This window comes from Dipodomys ordii, unplaced genomic scaffold, assembly GCF_000151885.1.
Source record: "Dipodomys ordii isolate 6190 unplaced genomic scaffold, Dord_2.0 Scaffold24, whole genome shotgun sequence".
Lineage (NCBI taxonomy): Eukaryota > Metazoa > Chordata > Mammalia > Rodentia > Heteromyidae > Dipodomys > Dipodomys ordii.
The window spans coordinates 1,339,181-1,354,129 of NW_012267240.1; the positions used below are offsets into that span (position 1 = coordinate 1,339,181).

General features: G+C 49.5%; 1 protein-coding gene across 1 annotated transcript in view; it reads left to right on the plus strand.

Moving 5' to 3' along the window:
- Sipa1l2 (signal-induced proliferation-associated 1 like 2) overlaps positions 1-14,949 on the plus strand; it is a 67,568-nt gene that overhangs the window by 34,583 nt on the left and 18,036 nt on the right. The window contains exons 9-14 of the mRNA XM_013014547.1: positions 2,536-2,793; positions 4,176-4,259; positions 5,848-5,948; positions 6,626-6,729; positions 8,466-8,854; positions 12,342-12,566. Coding sequence (XP_012870001.1) covers positions 2,536-2,793; positions 4,176-4,259; positions 5,848-5,948; positions 6,626-6,729; positions 8,466-8,854; positions 12,342-12,566 — 1,161 coding nt within the window. The remainder of the gene's footprint in view (positions 1-2,535; positions 2,794-4,175; positions 4,260-5,847; positions 5,949-6,625; positions 6,730-8,465; positions 8,855-12,341; positions 12,567-14,949) is intronic.

The window sequence follows — 14,949 nt, forward strand, 5'->3', positions numbered from 1 at the left end:
TTCGGATTTGACAACAGGCATTTTAAAATGCAGCCATTCTCCTGAGAAGAGTAAATTTTGTTAGAACAAAACAAGGCTGAATTTTAGTATTTGAAAGATAAGAGGCGGAGAGATAACTCCCCTCTGACCTTTCCTCCATTGATGCATGGCACAGGTTTTGCCAAATCTGTCTCAAATATAAGCCATGATTTGGCATTCATATGTTTTTCCTTCCAAGACGCAAGCAAAATTGTAGTGTCCTGTTGAGGACACCAGTCTGTGAGCATGAATTAAGCAGACCATTACACTGAGCTATCTTCCTTCCCTTTGCTTCTTCCTCCTCCTAAGCAAAGCAGATTGCCTTTTAGACTTCTGGGCTGGCAACCCCTGTTCCTATTATTCCCATTGTAACCATAGGCCTGCTCCTGTCATTCCCATTGTAACCCCAGGCACTTGAGTTTTGGTAGGGTCAGTTGCAGTCTCCCTGGTTCACCCTCTCAGGTACATGGCCCTGAGGACCCCAGCCACCTGCACATCCAGGCTTGCCCCCAGTACAGGTGAGTGGGAGTGAGCTCTTGGGTGCTTTGGTATGATTCTGCTAGGATTTTCTGTTGGGAAGAATCATTAGACCCAGCAGATGTGACATAGTAAATGAGAAGCATTAAAACAGTTCAAGTCTAGGAGTAATCTGTAGAGCTTCGTGGCATTTTAGAAAAGAAATAGTACCCAGTGTAAGCCTGGCCTTGTGGGCATTTGACCTTAAGGAACTCAGAAAATCCAGAGAAGAGTAAACTAATAAGAAAGAAGTGAAGTTTGCTTTGTGGTAATGAAGTAGAAGTGAAATAAAACATAAGAACTGAAATTCACTGTAGTGCAGAGATCTTCCTTAACCTCTAGTGAAGAAGGTTTTCATCCACCCTCAGAAGGCAGCACCGCCACCTCACTTTCCCAAAGTACAAATCAGGACATTGCTTTTTTTCCTCTGTCCTTGAGCCAAATACTGTGGAGAGATTAGAAATAAGTTTTAGGCCACCCATAGTGATTCATACCTATAATCTCAGTTGGAGGCTGAGACCAAAGGATCACAATTCTTGGGCAGCTCAGGCTAAAGTTAGACTCTATCTCAAAAACAAACTAGGTGTGATAGCTCACACCTATAATTCCATTTACTGGGAACACAGAGGTAAGAGGAGTCTGAGGCCTCCTAGGCAAAATTAGCTGGAGACCCTCTCTCCAAAGGACTAGGGGAGTGGCTCAAGTAGTAGTGTACCTGCCCAGAAGCCCTGGTTCAACCTTGAAGCATGGCTGCAGAGGGCAGAGCTCCTGCCTGGTCCTTTGGTCTCTTCTGAGCTTAAGATGAAATCGCTGTCTTCTCTCCACCTCACCCACATCTTCAGTGTTCCATGCCTAAGCAAGTATTGGCCATCACTAGGCAGCCTCACAACCCTAGAGGATTGTGGGAAAGTCAGTGTCAGGCAGAGTCCTGTTAAGGTGACCCAGCAACTGTGTGGAGGCGATAGCAGGAAGTGAATTTCCTAGGCTGGGAAGCTGGCTCAGTGGTAGAGTGCTTGCCTTGCATGCATGAGGCCCTGGGTTTGATTCCTCAGCACCACATAAGCAGAAAAAAAAAAAGCTGGAAGTGGCACTGTGGCTCAAGTGGTAAAGCGCTAGCCTTGAGGTGAAGGGCTGAGGGACAGCTCCCAGGCCCACGACCAGACCCCCCCCCCCTCCTCCCCCCAAAAAGTGAATCTCCTGTAGAACTGCAGCCAGGGAAAGACAGAAAAAGGAGGTAGGACCCTACCGGCCCAGCATGCTAGATGCTTTCTGCCGTGAGTTCTCAGAGCCTGTGGTCCCTGCACAGAGAGACCTGGATGCACCTGACCCACGCTTTGGTACAGCACAAGGAGTCTAATTAAAGGAAGCTGTTTTGACCTGACTGGTGAGGGTCTCTTCCACCCTGATTATTAGCATGTGGTAAATGACGCGTGGACAGCAGGATAGCTTGGTCACCACACAAGAAAGGTGTTTACAGGTTTCTGCCTCTATAGGCAGGACTGTGGAACCTGATTCAGGCTCTTGCTGTGTGATTTTGAGCAGGTGTTCTTTGTCACTGGGCTCTGGCTTCCCATGAGAGTAGGTGGTACTTGTTTTCTCCAGAAGTAGAGGCATTAAACCACACACAGTATGTACAGTATCCGGGAGGCCTCTCATGCCAGGGGCGAATCTCTCTGTTGGAGCAGTAGCTCCTCTGTAGGGAGTGGAGCATCTCAGGGCCCGCATGGTCACCACAGCCAGGCAGTATCTCAGCATCCGCACGGTCACACCAGCAACATCGTGGGGCCTGTGGGGTCACTCTGGCAGTGGCCCCACCTCCTCACCTGCAGAGTTGCTCCCTTTTAGTGTCTCATGTGCCATTTCTGGCAGAGACTCTGAACGGTAGGAGGCATTTGGGGATGTTAATATTACTGTGGGTAATGTGCTCCCTAGGGCAATGTCTGTGCTGTCAGGTGGAGCTGCGGGTGTCTGTGGCTCCACCCTGTCTTCTTGGCCCACCAGGGGGTGTTCAGAGCTCTGCCGGATCCCCATGGTGGAATATAAGCTGGACAGCGAGGGCGCACCCTGCGAGTACAAGACCCCATTCAGGAGGAACACCACGTGGCACCGTGTGCCCACACCCGCCCTACAGCCTGTCTCCAGAGCCTCCCCTGTGCCTGGCACGCCCGACCGCCTGCAGTGCCAGCCACTGCTCCCACAGGCCCAGGCCGCCATTCCCCGCAGCACCTCCTTCGACAGGAAGCTGCCTGATGGCACCAGGTAAGACCATGCTCTTCCTCAGAGGATCCTGCCAAGTGGGTCAGAGCTCAGAGGGTAGAAGAGGCTTTTGCATGTAGCTTGTTCTGAACAGTTAAACAGGCCTATGGCACTTTGCTCAGAACAAGCAGAGTGAGCTCCGTCTAAATGACTGTTTTCTCAGTAAAGGAATTCACTCCTCAAAGTAAACTCCAATCTCACAAGAAGTGGGTAAGAATTTCTTACTAACTTGTATAACTATGTCCCGAGAACAAAATAGCGGTGTGGAAGTTCATGCCCATTCCTTTTGTGTTGATTTTCACATGTTTTATGACCTCAGAAATGTAGTAAGTTTCCTGAGGCTGGCTTATCTGGGTCTCTTCTGATAGCATTGTTAGCATGGACTGGAAACCAGGCTACCTAGACTCAGACCTAACTCCAGCATTCCTCATGTGCTGGGCCTGAGCCTGTTACTTGTTGCTGACCTGCAGTTTCCTCACCTGGGAAATGAACACAGCGATAATATAGCCCTCATCAGGGCATCGGAGGACTGAATGAGTGATTTGGTAAAATACATGGCCCAGCCCACTTTATGTCTACACAGTGCTTAGCAGAATTAGTCATCTGAAAAATGTGGCCATCCTCCACCTTCTCTAGTTAGTTCCCCTGGAGCAATTCCTCTTGAGAACAATGTTCTCACTTGACTTGGCTCCAGGTCTCCTTATGTGAGAGTCAGCTGGGTCTGTGAGCTCCCTGAGTTCAGAGGTGAATGCAGATAGCTGTGCGACAAGAGGCTGCCTCAGCCAGCCACACCTGAAGGAGAGGTCTGCAGAACCTAACATATTTAGATAGTTTAGGGAATTACAGAGAAAACCAGCACTCCAGAAGACAGAGGGAAGACTAGCATGCAAATCTTACAAACAGGCCTCCTTTTTGTATGTCTGCAGATGGAAAAAGATTGCATTTGGTAGCTGCATGGAAATAATGTTCACCAGATTTCAGCTTTCTGCACTGCATAGGTTTTACATACAGAGCCAAAGCAGGGCTTGCATTGTTTCACGTAACCTGATTTCACAGTGGCTTCATAATTTATGTTCTCCAGGGCTGTGTTCCTGCATTTCCATCTTTCACCAAGAGGGATCATTATCTGTGCTTTAAATCTTTAGATAGCCAGTGTCTGTCCCACCACATCTCATTCCTATGACAAACTGCCAACTATAAGCCACTGATACCTTGGGGTATCACAGATGCTTTGTTTGTCTATGATTCAGCCTGTTGACACCATTGCAGGGTTTTCTTGCTTCTTTTTGTCATTCATACATAGTCAAAGTGAGTTTGTTAGAATTATCAGTAGATGCCTGGCAACTAGCCTGATCCACTGATAATAACTCCAGTCTACTTTTCAGAAGCTCTCCCAGCAACCAGTCCTCCTCCAGTGACCCTGGACCCGGTGGCAGCGGACCCTGGAGACCACAAGTGGGCTACGATGGGTAATACTCCTTGCTTTCTCCTTTCCTGCCTTCTTGCCTTCCTACCTCTGTCCCTCCTTTCTACCTTTCATGCTACCTTTATTTCTGGTTTTCTTCCTTTCAACCTTTCTCTCTCTCTCTCTCTCTCTCTCTCTCTCTCTCTCTCTCTCCCTCCCTCTCTCCCTCTCCTAGCAGCACTGGGGCTTGGGTTCAGGGCCTCAAATTCTTGCTTGGTTTTCCATAGACCTCTAGTGTCCTACCACTTGAGCCACGCCTCCATTGGCAATTAAAATCTTTTAGATTATGGATTTTTCTTCCTAGTCTGACTTGGAACCTCCACTCTCAGATCTCAGCTTCCTGAGTGGCTAGGAGTTTAGGTGGGAGCCACCAGTGCTTGTTTCCTTTCTACGCTTCTGGAACTGTGACTCATTCAACAGCATTCACAGTTCACAGGTGGCACTTGAGGCCATTTGGGGAACATGGAAACTCCCAGGCAAGCATTTGATGTATGACTGGCCGGGGTCAGATAGCACCATTTCTGGGAGATGGTGCTCACTGGTCTGTGATTGGAGCCTATTTTTTTTTTCATTTTGATAAGGAAAGGACTTCCACAAGGAAGTTAAGTGTTTGTGAACTCTTGGACGGAGGCCCTTGGGAGCTTCTCCCTTATTTAAAATGCCACTGAGGATGGGAGACACTGGGTAGCATTGAGGCATCTGCTTTCTCTAGGAGGAGTCGTGATGGCTGCCTTTGCACATAGCTTAGTGGGGCCTGGCTTGGTTTTGCATGCTAATCTTGGGCATCCAGCAGCTCAGACATAGCCTGAGGATGCTGAGCACTGAGATACCACGGTCACTGGGAGCAAAGCTGCTGGGAGGAGAGGGGGAGTTGTGCTGGAAGGTGGGGGTGGGGGGATAGCTTTTCCAAGAGACTAGATTCCAGACTGTGGTCGTGAGGGAAGTTGAGGCATCATCTCCCAGGTGCAGGGCAGAGCTCACCCCTGCATCTCCCGGGTAGCGGCACAGCTCACCCCCTGCATCCAGTCTTCTGGTTGGGGCTTGGAATAGGTATTTGTAGTCTGATGTACATACCTTCCTCACCTTAGGAAATTCAGTTCCTTAAAATTGTCAAGTAATTTTTCTAAATTAAGTTACATATTAAACATAGAAGGGTGGTGGCTTTTGTTGCAGTTGTTCTGAGATGTGGGGGTTTTGTTGTTGTTGTTTCATATAAATAGAGAAGCTTCTCTGGCTTTTTCTGTAACTGTGATCTGTAATCCAGACTCTGATGGCAGGCGCACCCCAGCAACGAGCTCCCCAGGAGGGCAGGGCTATATCTGACCCTGGACAGCCCTTCAGCCTCCTGGCCTGGGCCAAGCTGCTTCCGTTGTGAAAGGCTGCCATCTCAGTGCACAGTCAACCCCATGGTGGAACCAGAGCTCCTGGTTCTAATGCCTCTTCAGCTTCTCTGGTGCGGTGTCCAAGATTCTTTGTTTCCATCTTCCAGAAAACCTTTCTGGCCAGGGTTCCCCTTGTACAACCCCTGTAGAAGCCACTTCTGTCAGCAAGTGGTATGGCAAGAGGGAACAGCCCCGCACCTTCCTTCTTAGGTGTCCATCCCCTCTGCTGATTGAGCACCAGGGCCCAGGTGCTTTGGAATGCGATGGATCCAGAGAGCATGAGGATGCCATGGAAGGAGGCAGGCACCCAGGTAACGCAGGGAAACACAGGTAACCCAGGGGAACACCGCCACTGCTCCTCCCCTTGTCCTCCCCTGGGCATTGGGCCAAGGTGATCAGTCTCCCAACACAGGAGTGGGCAGCTATGGGAGGCCATAGGTGCCTATGGCCTGGAGAGACTGGTTGGTTGTCAGCTGGCTGTGGATAGAAGTGGTTGGCTCTGATTGGTGATGTCATGACTGATGGCTTGCCTGTGGTTAGCTGTGGGCAGCTGTGACTGGTTGCAGTTGGCAGTTGGTGACTATGGTTGGGGTTGTTTGACTGGGTGGCTCTGGTAGCTATGGCTGATTGTGGTAGGCTGTGGTGGCTTGGCAGGGGTTGGCTGTGAATTACTGTGTGTAGCGTTGGTTGGTTGTGGTGTGGTTGTGGATAGCTATGGTTGGCCATAAGTGGCTATTTGGTTGTCTGTGGCAGCAGTGGTTGATGTGGTATGGCTGTGGTTGGCTGTGTTTGGTGTGGTTGACTTGCTCTAGTTGTCTATGAATGGCTGTGGTTGTGTTGGTTGATCTGTATTCTTGTGACATATACATTAGTAACAACTGTAAGTTCTAGAATCATAGTCTGGTTCATCTGTTGGACTGATAGTTTTCTTTACTCTTTTGGTAATACTGGAAATTGATGATTAAGCTCTCCTCTCTTTATGTGACAGAAACAAAGTGGCACGGCCCACCTTCCAAAGTCTTGAGTTCCTATAAAGAAAGAGCTCTGCAGAAAGATGGAAGCTGCAAAGACTCTCCCAATAAGCTTTGTCATGTAAGTCCTTTTTCAGCCTGGATCCTCAGCCAGGACCTGGTGACACATCTGGGCCGCCTGCTTGCTGGCCAGGAACTGCTCAGGAACCTGTGGCTTACCACACAGAACTTTTTGAGGAGAGGTTAAAAGGGGGGAAGTGATGGGCTGGGAATGTAGCTTAGCAATGGAGTACTTGCCTTGTATGCACAAAGCCCTGGGTTCGATTCCTCAGCACCACATAAACAGAAAAAGCCAGAAGTGGCACTATGGCTCAAGTGGTAGTGTTAACCTTGAGCAAAAGAAGCTCAAGGACTATCCCCAGGCCCTGAGTTCAAGCCCCAGGACTGGCAGGGAAAAAAAAGGAGGGGGGAATAAGGGGATTTTTATTGTTGTTGTTACCCCTAATTTATGAGATGATTGCTAAAGCCCAGATCAGAGTGTGACTTCTAAGCCTATACATCCAGAGTGGGAGTTAGGAAATCCTGTCCCAACATCTCATCTTTTACCACTCACCCGCAGTGTGATGAGAATCGGAGCGTGCAGCAGTCCATGTGGCCCAGAACTGTGTGGTCACAGCCATGGCCACAGACCACTGAAGCACACAGTGTGTGGACCATGCCACAGGCCACTTCCCCATTTGAGGGCTGTGTGTAGAGTGTGGTGAAGCCCCCAGGGAGATTGGGCTTTGGGGAACACAATTTCCCCTTCAGTGTAGAGGCATCTGTGTTGGCTCATGCCTAATAAAACTAACATGTTAAATAGGTTGGAAAATGTGCAGGTGGAGGTAATTCACGTGCTCAGATCAAGTTCTTACCTCTTCCTCAGAGTGAACTTGGAGATCGTGCAGTTTTCAGAAAACAGACGCAGTGCTTCTTCCTGTCACTGTGCTCGTGGCCTGATTAACTGTGGCCACTCACATCCACCCCTGTGGCTCTCACATAGTGCTCCCAACAAAGGGCGCAGAGCCCTGGGCACAGGCCAGTCATCAGCCGGAAACTGCTGAGGGTGTGCTGGGATGGAGTTCAGGGAGGAGGGAGCAGGCTGCTCTGAAACCACCCTGGGTGGGACTCCTTCTCCTGACTCCAAAGCCTGTGGTACCCAGGTCCTGCTAGTCTGCCTGGCTGTGGCCAGGACCACATCTGATTCAAGCACGCTGGACAGGACCTTTATTCTGTCCTCCAGAGACCCCCAAGGTACCAAGTGTCTTTAGTGTACTCTAAAGAGAGTCCTGTCTCTGTAGCCCTTGCAGTGTTGTGTGGGGCAGGTTCCCGGAGTGGGCAGACACACTTGTGCCTGCAGGGTGTTTCCCCCCATGCAATGCTTGTTGCACTCTGGTCTGCACAGAAGCCTCATGGCACTGGAAGCACTAGAAGGGTCAAATGACCTGCCTTGATGTCCTGCTGTGAAGACTCAAACCTGACTCTTGTGCCTCAGGTCGGGAGGAGGAAAAAGAGGACCTCCATCTTTTGTCATAGGATCATTTTCTGGATAAGTGGCCTTCCTCTTCCACAGATATACTTTCCTATGTATCTTCCCAGTCTGTTGAACCCTTGTTGATGCTTTATCCACCAACAAGTAAACAGAGGCTTAAAGACAAGGTACCCATTTCACTGAGTTATGAGGCAGGGTGAAAAAAAGGAAAATCTGTCTCTGTCCACACTGAGGCGGGCGTGGAGAGCTCCTGTGAGGCCCAGGCCACAGCTCTGTATCAGGCAAGAGGCAGTGAGTTTGGGCTTCTGCTTTTCTCTCCTCTCCAGATGGGAGATAAAGGCTGCTCCAGCCCCTCCAGCAGTAACACACTGTCCAGTAACACATCCAGCAATAGCGAGGACAAGCACTTCGGGTCAGGGGATCTGATGGACCCCGAGTTGCTGGGTCTGACTTATATCAAAGGGGCTTCCACTGACAGCGGCATTGACACGACCCCCTGCCTGTCAACCACCATCCTCGGTCCTGTGCACCTGGCAAGCAGCCGGTCCCTGATCCACAGCCGGGCTGAACAGTGGGTCGATGCAGTGGACATCTCTGGGCCTGACGATGAGCCAGCCAAGATGTATGCCGTACACGGTTACCCTGCTGCCATCTCTGCCAGCGGTGCTGCCGATGGGAGCATGGGTGACCTCAGCGAGATATCCTCTCACTCCAGGTGAGCCGCCTCACACCCACAACACTGGCTCTGGGGACCTTCCTTCTAGGCCCAACTTCAAAAGTTCTTATTTCTGAAATCTGGTGGTTAAGGTGTGTGTGTGAAATCTTATGTTGGTAATTTTGTATTCCCCCTTTGTCTGAATTTGAAAATTTAAGGACAGCTGTGTGGAATCAGATACCCCCCCACAGAGAGACAATCCTTTAGGACCAGTGCCCTGTGGGAGTCTGTCCTGCATGGTGGCAGACCTCTGTGCTCCTTGCTTCTTATTTACAGAGTCCTCTCTGTCCTCCCTTGCCAGTGCTCAGGGACACTGAATGTCATCATTGTCATTGTGTTTCTAGTCGGAAGGGACATCACTCATAGCTGAAGTGGACCTTAACTCATGTAGCCAAACAATCCAGAATGATCACCATTCTGCTTGACCCGGCAGCCCAGAACTGAGCCCCTTATCCTTCGGCTCAACATGGCAGTCCCCAGTTTGTCACTATTCCCTTTGTGGCTGAAATCACCATGCCACATGCCAGGCTCAGGCCCATCTGAAAGACTGATCACTTCACAGAAGAGATGGGTCCCTTCTCCTCAGTACCCCCTCCTCAGATTTCTCATGCATTACTGCTGTGGTTAAGGGTAGAATCATTAAGGGCAGCCAAGGTCTCTGCTAGCTCAACCAGGAACTGAACAATGCCCAGGAGAGAGGACCCCGGCAGCACATCTGTAAGTGTCCACAGGAGTCTCATTTGCTGACTGCCTGGACAGGACAGTAGGATGTGGAGACTGTAAAGTAAATATTCCTGGTTTGTTTGTTTTTTTAAAAAACAGTTTTGTTCAATTTAAAGAAATACAGTACTGAAGCAGTGTTCAAGAATACTGACTTCAGTGAATTTATGCAGTGAAATTATTCCTGTCTAGTTTGAGGAACAGTTAAGAACTGGCCATTCTGTAAAAGCCATCTTGGATTCTGCATAGTTCTAGCCCTATATTCAAAGTTCAGAACACTTGGAGACTACGGCTTCACACTGCCTTCTTTGTCATAATTGGTGTCCTAGATAGTGTTACTGCTGTCGAGTTTCCTGGGAAACTGCCTTCGGGGCACATTCACTAATTTGATGGGTTGAACATGAAAGTGCTGGGCCTAGTTTTCGATTGACCCTGTGTTTTCCACCATGTTAAACTGAGGGAGGATGCACACTGCTGACGTGGACATGGTCTGCACTGTGGGAGCAGATCCCAGACCACTTGGCTATTTTAGATGTACTCATTAGCCAACAATCTTTGAAGCAAGCACATTTCCATGTGGAATGTGGCTTCTGCCCAGTGCAGAACTTAGTGGTGAAGTGGAGTATTCATGGTCCTCCTCTTGTTCAGCCTGCACCGGAGATGGGGCAGGCATGAGACCCACCCTACTGCCTGGTTTTCTGTGTATACTGCTTCACTTGAGCCCTGCTGCTCAAGGCTGGGAAAACATGTATTTCCTGTATTTCTGTCCATCTCAGACCGGCGTGTGGTCCCTGGGGAACTGTGGCCCACTGCTGTCCCTAGTAGTAGCCCAAGTAGTGAGGAACAAAGTGTCCTCATTCAGGGCCGGGGTCAGCAGCCACCCTAACAAGCTTACCTCTGCCCAGACACACCTCCCCTCACATGCTCTCCTGTCCTCCCCGTAACTACTCCCTGCTGAACTGGCACATGGAGGCACTGCCTTCTCCCATGTTATGGTGATGACATGGAAAGTATCATGGGGACATGGCCTGTTGTGCCACTGTGTCACCGTGGGATCAAGTCGTGCATGTGGGGAGGCACCCAGACACCTACTAAGTGAAGATGGGAAGAAGAGCACTCGCTGCTCCAGTCAGTGGAGTGTAGCAAGGGATGTCTGAGTGTGGGTCAAGCCTCCAGGCGGTGCTGTCACTTCAGGTCCTCTCAGCTCTCATTCTGATTCTCACTAGCTGACTGATTCCCACTGCTGACATTACACATAGGGTCCCTGCCCCCCAATGGCCAGGAGGACGGAAGTGGACAGGAGATTTGTATACATACAGTATTGAATCTAGGTCTGATTCCAGACTTGTGGTGTAGGGGAGATAAGCTGTGCTCACATGAGGAATGGCAGGAGAAGCACCTTGCTCTGGCAGCCCACTCATCCACCTTAGCATGCACAGGACACAGTGCTCAGCTGAGAGGCCAAGATACAGCCTAGATAGCCCACTCATCCACCTTAGCACGCACAGGGCAAGGTGCTCAGCTGAGAGGCCAAGATACAGCCTAGGCAGAATTTTACAAACTGAAATAAACCTACTTCAGAAAAGAACACACACACACACACACACACACACACACGGAACAGCCCACGTGATAATCTGTTTGAGTGAACCCTCCTTATAGAGGATCAGAACTTAACAGGGGGACTCTAAGCTAGGAACTTGAGTCCACAGGAAGCTCTGTGCCAGCAGGGCATAGTCCCTGAGCTTCTTTTGCTGAAGGCTAGCAGTCTGCCACTTGAGCCACAGCACCACTTCCAGCTTTTTCTGTTTATGTGGTACTAAGGAATTGAACCCAGGGCTTCATGCATGCGAGGCAAGCACTCTACCCCTAAGCCACCTTCCCAGCCCTTTAAATGTTTTTACAGCAACCATTTTACTGAGTAGGTGGACTCAGTTACATCTGTTCTAGAGGTAACTTCAGATATCTTAGTATTGAGATAAAAGACAAGTCTAAATTAGAAAAATGCCGTTTATAAAACAAATGGAAAATGTGAAGGGGTTACTAAGCATGTACATGAGCGGTGGGGTCATGGGTCGTATGCTCTGCAGGTGTGCCCTGTAGGTTTGCCTTGTTGTGGGTGATATGGTAATTATGAAGTGCTCTGTAGGTGTGCTCTCGGGGTGTGGTATGCAGGTGCGCACCATTGTGAGTTTGCTGCTGTTGTGGATCACATGCTCTACAGGTGTGTCCTGCAGGTGTGTTCTCCAGATGTGCCTTGCAGGTGTGCACCATCATGGATGATGTGGCTGTTATGGATCATGCACGCTGCAGGTGTGCCCTGCAGGTGTGTTCCACAGGTGTCCTCATTGTGGATGAGGCAGCTTTTGTGCACACCTTCCACTGGGACCTCCACTGTAGTCCTGGCCAATCCAGATCAATGACTGTTGTCAGGTGCTCTTTGCTGCTTGCTTGGAGAGTGTAAACGGGCCTTACCCTGATGGATACTGAGCCTGAGCACCAGCTTTATGTTCTGGAACCTCCTTAAACAAGTGCACCTGGTTCCCATCTTGCCGTAAGATTTCTCCAGTCACATGTGTATCCTCCTTTCTGCCACAGATGTACAGTGTGTATGTGGGCATTACATGCCCTTCCCAAAAGGAAGGAAGGTTGCCCTGCCTCAGAGCCCCATCCTGCCTCCAGGGAGGACTGAGACCAGCGCTGGTCACTGCACACCAGGCTGCCGAGTCTGACAGTAGTTCTTCCTCTCTTGTCTGTTTCTCCTCAGTGGTTCTCACCATTCAGGAAGCCCGTCAGCTCACTGTTCCAAAAGCAGTGGGTCTCTGGATTCCTCCAAAGTCTACATTGTGTCGCACAGCAGTGGTCAGCAGGCTCCTGGCTCCATGTCCAAAGCCTACCACAGGCAAGGTGCAGCAAACACGTATGTCATTGGCTGGAAGAAATCAGAAGGCAGCCCACCACCCGAGGAGCCTGAAGTGACCGAATGTCCCCGGTAAGGAGGCTGCCAATCTCTGGACAGCATTGTACGTTTTTGGGAAGCAAATATATTTCCCTACAGAGGAAACACAGTTTCCAGAAAGACAGTCTAGAATTATCCTTCATTTTTCTTTCTTTGTTGTTGTCGTTTTTCTGCCATTCCTGAGACTTGAACTCAGGAACTGTGTGCTGTCCCTGAGCTTTTTGCTCCAGGCTAGCACTCTACCACTTGAGCCACAGCTTCACTTCTGGCTTTTTGGTGGTTAACTGGAGATAAAGAGTCTCACAGACTTTCCTGCCTGGATTGGTTTCAAACCTTGATCCTCTGATCTCACCTCCTGAGTAGGTAGGATTATAGATGTGAGCCACCAGTACCTGCCCCCTTTTATGTAAAAGAAAAAATGGTCTTTGTTTTATATCATTGCAGTGGCAAGGTCATTGTAAGATACTGACAGTGTTGAAGGTAGCCTGAGAATTGAGAATAGGTCAAGAACAGGTCAGAGCACCTGTGCTCCAGTCAGCACACAAAAGCAAAAGCATTTGTTCTGCCTGGTTTAGTGGTGGGGATGTTAGGTTCTTGGGACAAGGAGGAAGGTTTGTATCTGTTTGAATAGGGAAAACCCTGATTGCCCATGTTGCAGAGAACACCTGTAAACATGGTGGCACTGCTGTCTCTGAGGAAGCAGGGAGAACAGTCAGAGCAAGGTTGTTTCTAGTTCTCAGCTCATGGCTTGCCTGTTTTCCTTAGAAGTGTGGGACACCATGGGCACCACGCTGCCAGGTCATATGCTGTGCTGCCCTGTGCTGTGTAGGCATGGAACCCCTTGGCAGGCATCCGGCCATGCGCCTAACTTCCAGGGTGTGTGATAACTCTTCAGAGAGTCCCTCTAGTTTAAGCTTGGTCTGTGGACTAACACCCCAGCTTTGTTTCTAACTGATGACTGTCAAAATACAGCTGTCATGACATTGCTTTCTAAAATTAAAAATCTCTTTATTGCTTAATTGAATATGGAATCTTTTGTTTAAGAAACTGTATCAGTTATTGCAAATGAGCTATTAAGGAAAGAATTTTATTCCAAATGCAAATGTTAGAATAATGTGCATGAAGGTTTTTCCATCTAATAAGTTCTTTAAGTGGTTCACAGGAATTCATTCCAAGCCTTATTTTAAGTTCTCAAAAACACTGCTGGAAGCCTTTGGGACATCCCAGGTCTGTGTGTGGCCACACTCTGGTCCACAGCCCTGCCTTCTAGGGACAGGCAGCAAGAAGGACTATGAGGAAGGGTTGGCGTCCCTGGGGAAGTCTGTGTGCACAGCTCTGATGGCCCTATGTGTCCCCTCCACAGCCTCTCATCTTAGAGTCTGGCTGCATCCCAGTGCACATCCTCAGGCACTGCTTGGGTGGAGTGGTAGAGGTCCTTCCTGTCCTCTTTCACTGGGGAGAAATGAGCCTAGATCCTCATCCAGGGTTAGTATAGGACTCTGTGTACTCACTCGCCTATCAAGTATCCCAGGAGTCCCCACAGCGCATTGTGTCCCCAGCCAGACCTCCGGACCTGTGTTCTCTGTTTGCTGGCATTTTGTGAAGCCTTGCCTGCCAGCTCATGGAGGCATAGGGAGCCATCTGCCACCCCATAGCAGCACCACTGAGACCTCGAGGATTCACCAGCCCCCCAGTCCTGACCCTCAGTGCACAAAACCTAGTGTCAGTTTGAGCCCTCTGGGAGAAAGCCACATGACTCAGAAATCACCAGTCACATCTTTAATAATCACACTGTGGAGCCCTCATCAGTTATTTCTCATAGTAATGCCTTATGAAATAATGTAAGCAAGCGAGCAGTTCTGTTTCTAGCCTAGTTTCCTCCTAGTTTCTAGCCTAGCTCCTCCAAGTTCCCAAGCCCGTTAGCGTCTCCCAAGGGGGCTCTCCATGGCTTCAGCCAAGCACTTCCTGCTACTTGCTTGGTCCCCGTCTGCAATATACACACGTATACGTGTGCATGCGCGCACGGACACACCCCAGTCAGGGTCCTTCAAGGGCACCATGTTCTGTACCCACAGTGTCTGGCACCAGAGTAAAGTCTCAGCATATTTATGACACAGCATTGGACATATTTTTTATGTTTTGTTTTTAACGAGCTGAGCAGAGGATGTTAGCAACCTTTATTCAGATCTGTATGGAAACTGGGATGATGCCCTGCAGTTGTAGCTATAGAACTATAGCCACAGTCATTTTAGCTATAGCGGCTACTAATAGGACCAGGGGTCGTCCCACGTATCTTCTCTAAAGCAGAAAGGCCAGGAGCTCCTGAGCACCTCCCAGTACACATTAGGCACTTGCTGGATGCACACTTCATAAAAGCAGCACTATGCTGCTGTGCCCTGGCTTCCCCAGGAGGGTC